This window comes from Cebidichthys violaceus, unplaced genomic scaffold (assembly GCF_023349555.1).
Source record: "Cebidichthys violaceus isolate CVI_PGR_0920_01 unplaced genomic scaffold, fCebVio1.0.p SCAF_77, whole genome shotgun sequence".
NCBI lineage: Eukaryota > Metazoa > Chordata > Actinopteri > Perciformes > Stichaeidae > Cebidichthys > Cebidichthys violaceus.
Window position 1 is genome coordinate 560,994 of NW_027176961.1, and position 9,834 is coordinate 570,827.

The 9,834-nt window shown below is 39.9% G+C and overlaps 1 protein-coding gene across 1 annotated transcript in view; it reads right to left on the reverse strand.

The window, feature by feature from the left end:
- Nucleotides 1-283: 283 nt before the first annotated feature.
- Nucleotides 284-9,834, reverse strand: part of mdga2a (MAM domain containing glycosylphosphatidylinositol anchor 2a) — a 51,736-nt gene continuing 42,185 nt past the window's right edge. Inside the window, exons 12-17 of the mRNA XM_068737236.1 lie at nucleotides 9,062-9,082; nucleotides 8,774-8,929; nucleotides 1,710-1,871; nucleotides 1,442-1,572; nucleotides 1,216-1,315; nucleotides 284-449 (exon numbers count right to left, since the gene is read on the reverse strand). Coding sequence (XP_068593337.1) covers nucleotides 361-449; nucleotides 1,216-1,315; nucleotides 1,442-1,572; nucleotides 1,710-1,871; nucleotides 8,774-8,929; nucleotides 9,062-9,082 — 659 coding nt within the window. The 3' untranslated portion in view covers nucleotides 284-360. The remainder of the gene's footprint in view (nucleotides 450-1,215; nucleotides 1,316-1,441; nucleotides 1,573-1,709; nucleotides 1,872-8,773; nucleotides 8,930-9,061; nucleotides 9,083-9,834) is intronic.

Sequence of the window (9,834 nt, forward strand, 5' to 3'; positions counted from 1 at the left end):
AAGCTAACGTTGTAGCAGCTCCATCAACACTCAACATGACGTCATCCTGGACTAAATACGTCAGCGTTGTTATTGTCCGCTGTGAACACATCAGAGTGAGATGTTCAAGTGGATGTGTTAGTATGTGGATGTTGTTAGCTTAGCATAGCTTAGCATAAAGACTGGATGTTTACTAAAACGTTCTCCGTGTGATCACTCGACCTTTTGTGTCAGCCATGTTGACGGGAAGTCTCTGACTGCATCTTTGGTTGTTGGGGGGGGGGGGGGGGGGGGGGGGGGGGGGGGAGGGGTTGATGGGATTAGATGGGGGGGGAGATGAGTCAAAGGTTGTGGCGTCCCGTAGAAAGGTGGGGGGTGGGGTCACCTCTGCCGGCCAATCAGAGCCAGACTCAGAGTGACGCACAGCTGCCATATATGAGGAGATGGAGGCGGGGCGAGAGACCTCAGATCTGTGTGGGAGAGAGAGAGAGTGAGAGAGAGAGAGAGAGAGAGAGACACACAGAGAGAGAGACAGAGAGAGAGACAGATAAAGAGAGAGAGACAGAGAGACAGAAAAAGAGGGAGAAAGAGAGACAGAGAGAGAGAAAGAGAGAGACAGAGAGAGAGAGAGAGAAAGGCAGAGAGAGAGAGAGGGAGGGACAGAAAGAGACAGAAAGAGAGAGAGAGGGAGAGAAAGAGAGAGACAGAGAGAAAGAGAGAGACAGAGACAGAAAAAGAGAGAGACAGAGAGAGAGAGAAAGAGGGACAAATAGAGAGAAAGAGAGAGAGAGAAAGAGAGAGAGAGACAGAGAGAGAGAGACAGAGAGAGAGAGAAAGAGAGAGAGAGTGAGAGAGTGTGAGAGAGAAAGAGAGAGAGTGAGAGAGAGAGTGAGAGAGAGAGAGAGTGAGAGAGAGAAAGAGAGTGAGTGAGAGACAGAGAGAGAGTGAGAGAGAGAGAGAGAGTGAGAGAAAGAGAGAGAGAGAGTGAGAGAGAGAGAGAGAGAGAGAGGAGTCTTTAAAACAATAGCAGCTTTAATTCACTTTTGGTTAAATTGAGACTAAATTAAAGTTGAGGTTCCTAAACTGAGGTTCTGGGTCCGATGAGGGGTCATGAGATGATTTTACTTCCTGATGTTGAATTCAGGGAGAAGTGCATCATGGGAATGATTCAGCAGTAAGTAGTTTCATATGGTAAACATAATAATAACTAAAGAGTAAAGAGGAGACTGTACTCACTGTTGGGGGGCGGGTCTTTACATTCGCCCTCCTTGATGGTGACATCATCAATGGCGATGTCTCCCTCGATACCGCTGCCGCGGACTCCCTCCATCACCATCTACCACAGAAAAAGAAGACGCACCGTTTCACAATAAAAGCCAGCCGATGAAGTGTCTTATTGTGAAGGAGCAGCAGCAGTAAACGTGGATGCTTTGTATCCAGGTGAAGTGGGCGTGGCCTGTACCTGGAAGGCGGCGGTTGGGTGGATGTTGATCTTGGCTTGCCTCCAGCGGTCTCCTTGGTTACCGATCAGACTCCAGACCGAGCTGTCTATCACCGGCTGAGCCTTCTGACGCAGGACGACGTTCAGAGCTCCTGCAGACACAAACCCAGCTCAGCTTTAGGATTATTAATCATATTTAGGATTATCATTATTAATAATAATGTATTATTTTCCAAATATGTATTATTAGTTATGCCGTCCTCTATCTGAGGGCTCGCTGCAGACTCACCGACATGTTTCCCGTACATGTGGTAGTAGAAGGCGAAGCAGTAGGTGACGGAGGAGGAGGAGGAGGAGGAGGTCTTCGAGTTCATGTTGAAGGTGGGAGACAGCAGCCGGGCCTTGTCTCCCTCCAGCCTCGGCCTCGACGTCTCGATGTACATGTAGAAACCTGAGAGACCACACACGTCATGAAGACACCTCATGGAACAGGATCTCATGGTTTACCTCATCATGCACTCTATTAGTAAGGGAAAGTCACAGGATCAACAGAGGAGGAAGGATTCATCCTCTGGGGATCATGAATCGTCACAATCTATCCAACAGTGTTTCACTGAACACTGGAGGACCAACTGATTGTGATTGAATACGAACAACGTGAGTGAAACAATATTAAATGTTCAGATTTTAAACCAGCTACACTGAAAGATCAGTGTTTCCAGAGGCTGAACAACGACGCAACAACTGGTGAGTCTGAATATCACATGAAGTGTTTCTGTACATTTACTTTAAATTAATTAAATACTTTTAAACACTAAAACAGTGTCACTCACTCCTTCACTCACTCACTCACTCCTTCATTCACTCACTCACTCCTTCACTCACTCACTCACTCACTCACTCACTCCTTCACTCACTCACTCCTTCATTCACTCACTCACTCCTTCAGTTCACTCACTCCTTCACTCACTCCCTCCTTCACTCCTTCACTCACTCCCTCCTTCATTCACTCACTCCTTCACTCACTCCCTCCTTCACTCCTTCCCTCCCTCACTCCTTCCCTCACTCCTTCACTCACTCACTCACTCCTTCATGCACTCACTCACTCACTCACTCACTCACTCACTCACCTTCATTCACTCACTCCCTCCTTCACTCACTCATTCACTCCTTCCCTCCCTCACTCCTTCCCTCACTCCTTCACTCACTCACTCACTCCTTCATGCACTCACTCACTCACTCACTCACTCCTTCATTCACTCACTCACTCACTCACTCCTTCACTCACTCACTCACTCTTTCACTCACTCACTCACTCACTCACTCCCTCCCTCACTCATTCACTCCTTCCCTCACTCCCTCCTTCACCATTTTAAAAAGATCTGTTGGCCCGCTGATCATTTTTAGCTACAGTAAACCTCCGGTATGATTCATCCTCTGGGGAACATGAACGTCCAATGTTTCCAGAGATGTTTCAGTCTGAACCAACATCCAGAGGAGCCAAGTTCACTTCTAACAATTCATCGTTTTACATTTGATTTCATATTGAAACGCTTTGAAATCCTCTGCTGGTAAAAACTGAAACATGAATCCAACAGAATGTTCCTCTCCATTTAATTTGACCTCCTGAGCCGCAGAGGGAATTGAACCCGTGACCCCGCCTCGCTCTGCCTCCCGTTGACCTGCACACAGATTAACCCACGAGGCTGCAGAGACAGTAGAAGCTAATGCGCCAGTCCAGCAGAGAGCAGGAACAGCAGAGCCAACAAATCCACCTCCGGCTCATCCAGCAGGAACAAAAACACAATCCGCACAAATGAAAGTGAACACAAAAAAACACTCAGCACGCATGTTTCTGTTTGACAGCAGATTTAAACCGCTTTACCCCCGAGGCTCATTTTAATGAGATCTGCTGCAGAGAGAAGCCAAGAAGAAGAAGAAGAAGATTTTCAACAGGAAATGAAGAGACAGCCGTCGTCACACATCGACTGACTGGATGTGTTAGTTCTATGTTCTACATTCCTGCTGTTGTAGTGAATCCTGTTCTATGTTCTACGTTCCTCCAGTTGTACAGTGAATCCTGTTCTATGTTCTACGTTCCTCCTGTTGTACAGTGAATCCTGTTCTATGTTCTACGTTCCTCCAGTTGTACAGTGAATCCTGTTCTATGTTCTACGTTCCTCCTGTTGTACAGTGAATCCTGTGTTCTACGTTCCTCCTGTTGTACAGTGAATCCTGTTCTATGTTCTACGTTCCTCCTGTTGTACAGTGAATCCTGTTCTATGTATTAGCTCATTAAATGCAGCTGTAAAGACATTTTTACATTCATCTATTACACACATGAACAAATCTGATTAACGAGGTTATTAAACATTTATCAACGGTTCACAATTAGTTATAGAAACATTCGATGAGCTTCAAGTTCCACTTATTCAGGACCTTTCAGTCACAGCTCATGGTCTTCATTGGCAGGCATAGGGTATTTATGAATATATCATAAATATTGCTGTAATAATTACTCCATGAATTTAAACAATTAATGTAATTGTATCTGATATAGTTAATACATATAATACGTGTTATTTATATAAAATATATGATTTTATATGATTACAACAAAGTAAAAGCCACAATTATAAACACTTGAAACTGTTCTTATATAATCTTACAACTAAATTATTGTTTTTAATGTGAATCATAATATTTTAATTTATTTATCTATTTATTATTATTTGAATTATTTGAATGTTTTGCTGAGGCTTATTTCTGCCTGAAACAAGAAAGAACAGTAATATAAATCTAAATAAAAGAATGAGGTATGAAAGCAACATGTAGACTTTTAAAGTTGTTTTTCAAGTCAACATTATGAATTATTATTTCATAATTCTGATAAAGACAAACAAACTCATAATTTTCTACTGCTTTAGTGCCACATGAGTGTGACTTAATATGGTTCTTCTTTTTTAACATTCCTAACGTTCATCTATGTTTTATTTTCCTGCTGTTTGTTTTTATTCCTCCGGCAGTGAAAATAAATTGTTCTGCCGTCACAAAGTGTGAAGTCACGTCCGCAGAAATGAAAAAGCTTTTGTTTAGAGGTTTTTATTTTCTTCACATCACAAAAGAACCCCCCCCCCCCCCCCCCCCCGCTGTGGTGAGTTTATTTTTGTTTTCACTTCATCTTTAAAAGTAAAAACAGAAGTTGGCAGTTTATATATTTATATGATTTATATTTTTCTTCATGTTGAAGGTTTCTACTAACAAGAATCCTGATGTCTCTCCATTAAAACTCATCACTGCTGCTCCTTCATCACCACCATCATCATCATCATCGTCACACACTGGTTTAGTTTGACATACAAACACTGAATGTGGATTCATCCGCTGCGGAAAATAGTCCCCAACAAAGTCCCTCTTTCCTGTTTATTTGATAAAAACTACAGAGACCAGCTGTTTTAGGAGACGACTGATGAAACTTTAAAGACGAAGGTCTTCAGAAGGAACCAATGAGCTCGGAGCTGAAGGGTTTCCTGACCCAGTCTCACGACCTCAGGACGTGGTCTGATGACCAGGTGTTGACAGCCAATCACATTGGATTATTTAGCCTCTTCCTGCCTGGAGGAGCTGCAGCAGGTTGTGACTCACACTCTGTGTTTGTGCCGTGTGGCTGTTTGACACCCGGCCGCAGCTACACACTTTTATATACTTATACTTTTCTACATGTATACTTTTATACATTTATACTTTTCTACATGTATACTTTTATACATTTATACTTTTATAAATGTATACTTTCATACATGTTTACTTTTATACATGTTTCCTTTTATACATGTTTACTTTTACACATGTTTACTTTTACACATGTATACTTTTACACATGTATACTTTTATACATTTATACTTTTATACATGTATACTTTCATACATGTTTACTTTTATACATGTTTCCTTTTATACATGTTTACTTTTACACATGTTTACTTTTACACATGTATACTTTTACACATGTATACTTTTATACATTTATACTTTTATACATGTATACTTTTATATTTTTATACTTATATACTTTAATACAGGAGTATAAAGGAGGCGTTCACTCCACAGAGGAAACTATAACGTCCTTCTGTGGGAACCTCATCACTATCATTATTCTTCAAATTCCTTATTTTTAAAATGAGTGAAACAAACATAAAAAACTAAATCTCCTCCACTAAACCCAAAATATTCCAGTATGATAAATACTTTAATACTTTATAGATCTTTACTTTTCATTGCAGTTAAACAATGAGCCGAATGAAAAAGCCACGACACATTGAAAAACATGATCAGTCATGAAAAATTACTAAAATAATAAAACAATTGAAAAGTGTAAATTCAATATAGTTAATATTCAATATTCCTGATTTCAATGCAGTTGTTAACGTTAACTTTGTGTTAGTTTTTGTCAGGAGGGTATTATATATATATTATATATCAATATTTCAAAGGGAGGACATTAGAGAAGAGTTTATATCTAGATTCCAGGCTATAAACTGGAAGAACAGGTTTTATCTTTGTTTAGAAACAAACTTTCTGTTTCTTTTCCTCCAACAGAATCCTTCCTTCACCATTGTTGAAGATCTGTCTAAAAAAATAAAATAAATGGCGTCTCCAGAAAGAAGCCCTCTGCTTGAACATTTTTAACAGCTGAAATAATTCCATCTGTCAAACTGAAGTCCCCACCGTTCAAAAGTAAGAAGTAAATTAACAAAATAAAACTGTCAACTCTAAACTGTCACTGTGTTCTACAAACTATTTCAGCTCCGGGACCGATGTAGAAGTTATGTTTATCTAACCGAAGCCGTATCGGACAGTTTGACAGCTCGGCTTATTACGCCTACTAACAGATCCAGAGTCAGCGTTGAAAGAACAAAGATAATTGAGTCTGACGTTGTCCTCGCTGTAATCGGGCTGTGAAAGTCAGTCTGACAGTCTGTATCTGTGACATGCTGCTTCTTCCTGATAACGTCCGTCTGTCTGTTCAGGAGGAGAGACGCCAAACTCCATTGGAAAATGTATCAATTTAGACATTGTTCAGAGGTTCGAGGATGAAAACGCAACAAAGATAAAAGCTTATTTCCACGGTGCTCCTTCGTCTCCATGTTTATTATTTTCTGACTGTGATATTTTATATTTTGTTGTACTTATGCAACAACGCAACGCACAAACGCAACGCCACAATGCAACAACGCAACGCAACAACGTAACGCAACAACGTAACGCAACAACGTAACGCGGCAACGTAACGCGGCAACGTTAACAAACAATGTATCTTAACGTAACTTAACAACCTAACTTAACGTAACATAATTAATAACGTAACCTGAATATTACTGAACATTTGAAGTTGATACTCACTTTCTATGATTATGACCTACATGATCTCTCTCTCTTCTTAACTTTCACTTCTAACTAAGCTGGAAGTATCTTTCCTCTTCCTCTTTTTAATGATATCCTCCTCTTCTTAATGACACGTCCTGCAGACGTGTTTCTTCTCTGAACCTTCTACAGGCCGTCAAACTGCTCTCATTCAGTCAGCCGACGACTCCTCCGGCTGCTTCACTGCTGCTCTTTATTGTCAGCCTCTTATAGCGTTCAGAGTGGGCGTCGCCCGTCCTGAACGGCACCGATCAGAGACTGTTCGATGTCGATGAGTGTCAGTTTTAATCCTCGGCTCCACTTCTGTCAGAGACGAAAAACATCAACTGTTGATGTGTTTCCTGTAAAACTCCTGATGAACAAACGATGTCTCACAGATCAGACATCTCTTTGTTGATGGGAGAGATGTACAGCCAGCAGACGCTTAGCTTAGCATTAAAACACTGCTGGCCTGACTCCTATCAGCTCCTCTAACGCTTACAGATAAACATGTTTCAACTTGTTTGTTTTACCTGAAGTGTAAAAACAATAAGTTGCTGTTTTTCAGGCAGTTATGTGTCACTCTATTTATTTGTATATATATATCTATATATACATATAGATATATATAGATATTTATATCTCTATATATATATATATAGAGACATAAATAAATATATAAATAAATATATATATATTAGTGCTGGGCAAGTTAACGCGTTAATATTGCGTTAATTCATTCATTAATTAACAACAATTATTTTATCGCGCGTTAACGCAGTTTTTTTTTATTATAAAGCGGACAAGAACCGGTGTTACGGTTTAACCAGGGACCCTGTTATCTGGAGACCTTCAGACGAATGCGTAAATTTGCAACAGCTGCAGTAACTACGACAACAACAGACGCATTGGTTAAATCGTAACACCATCGTAACACCGGGCAGTGAGCGGTGAACAGCTGTTTGTGTGGCGTCTCTTCCTGGTTCCTTCACCTTCATTCCCCTGGGTCCTAAGTCCCTCCAGTACAGTATCTTATCACCCTCTACATTTATAACAAATACCACACATAGTACACAGTACTCAGCAAGGACATTTATAACTAATACCACACATAGTACACAGTACTCAGCAAGGACATTTATAACTAATACCACACATAGTACACGGTACTCAGCAAGTACATTTATAACTAATACCACACATAGTACACGGTACTCAGCAAGTACATTTATAACTAATACCACACATAGTACACGGTACTCAGCAAGTACATTTATAACAAATACCACACATAGTACACGGTACTCAGCGTTGCATATGTGTCTGACCAAAATACCAAAAAAAACAAAAAATAAATGATTAATTTAAATTATTTTTGTAGAGTTTTTAAAGTGTTTTTGTTTGTAATATGTATAATAATCATATCATTTAGTTATCCTACTGAGAATTTAACAAACATAAAAACATGACGTAGATAAGTTTACAGTTTTCAAGATGTATATTTAAACATCATCTATTACACATGAAGATAAAGTTATGAACACTGAATATCTATGATCAGAATCATTATAACTGTATTTTAACTGATACTGTGTGAAGAATACTGCTGTTGAAAAGAACCTGATTTGTTTAAAGTGATTCAAACCAAATGTTATTGTACTTTTGTTCATATAGCAGTACTTAAAAAAATAAAAAGTACACAATACACTACTTATGAATTCATTGTTGAACTTTGCTCATAACAATGAGATTAATCAAGATTAAAAATTGCAATCGTTGCCCAGTTAACATCTACAGTATATATAAATATAAATTTACCACAAAAGCCATTTTACCTTTATTAAAGCAGGATCGAGGATCAAAACATCAGAGAGGAAGTTTGTTCCTTTAACTTTAATTAGCCTAGTTGTGTGTGTGTGTGTGTGTGTGTGTGTGTGTGTGTGTGTGTACCCTGCTTGGAGCTGTTGTGGTCGGCGCTCGGTCCGGTGTTAGGGGTGTATTTGGTGTCTCGTGTGGCGGCGCTGTGACGCGTCCAGTCGAACTCGTCTGTTTTGTCCTGAGAGAACAAACACAACGCCTCGTCCTCAAAGCCACACTGGAACTCCCCTGAACACACACACACACACACACACACACACACACACACACACACACACATTACATGTATATCTGAATACCTTTTTAAAATATGAACACATGAATGACTCAGAGTATTTGTTGAGGGGTTGGGATACTTACTGAGATGTGGGTTAACAGGAGCTGAACGGAAAAGAGACAAGAAGGTAAGTTAATTTATTGTTATTCTATGACAGACAGATGCACAACGAAATATAGTTTAGTCTCTTAATGCAACACAAGACGTTTATTTACGTTTATTGTACCAGACATAATTAACAAGCTGCATTCTCTCTAGTGTCCAGCAGGGGGCGACTCCTCTGGTTGTATAGAAGTCTAGTCTAAAATGACTCTACTTCTCTCTTGATTTATTCCCTCAGTAAACATTGTAAACATGAGTTTATGGTCTCAATCTCTAGTTTCAAGTGTGTGAAAATGTCCAATCTATAACCAAGGATTTGATTTAAACCCTTCTTGTATATGTTCACCTCTCTCCTGTGAAATATGTCACAGAAGAAGAAGACAAAGACACTCTTCTTAACTTCCACTTTAAGTGGGACATTTAAACAGTGAAACTAAACCAGCAGCAGGTTTGACAGTCAGCTGTTTTTTAATCCGATTTTCAGAACGAAAGGGTAATTACACCACATGTCAGACACACACACACACACACACACACACACACACACACACACACACACACATACAGTGCAGCTGTTAGAAACTGTGACTGTGTGAACAGCTGCTGCGTCATTTGGCAACAAGCTTGTGCTCCGTTATCAACCAGCACTAATTAATGAGCTCTGGGTGCTGTGTGTGTGTTTGTATACCATTGTGGAGACGATGTTTTAGCTCTGGAGAGTGGGGACACTGGTTACAGGCCAATTTTCAATCCT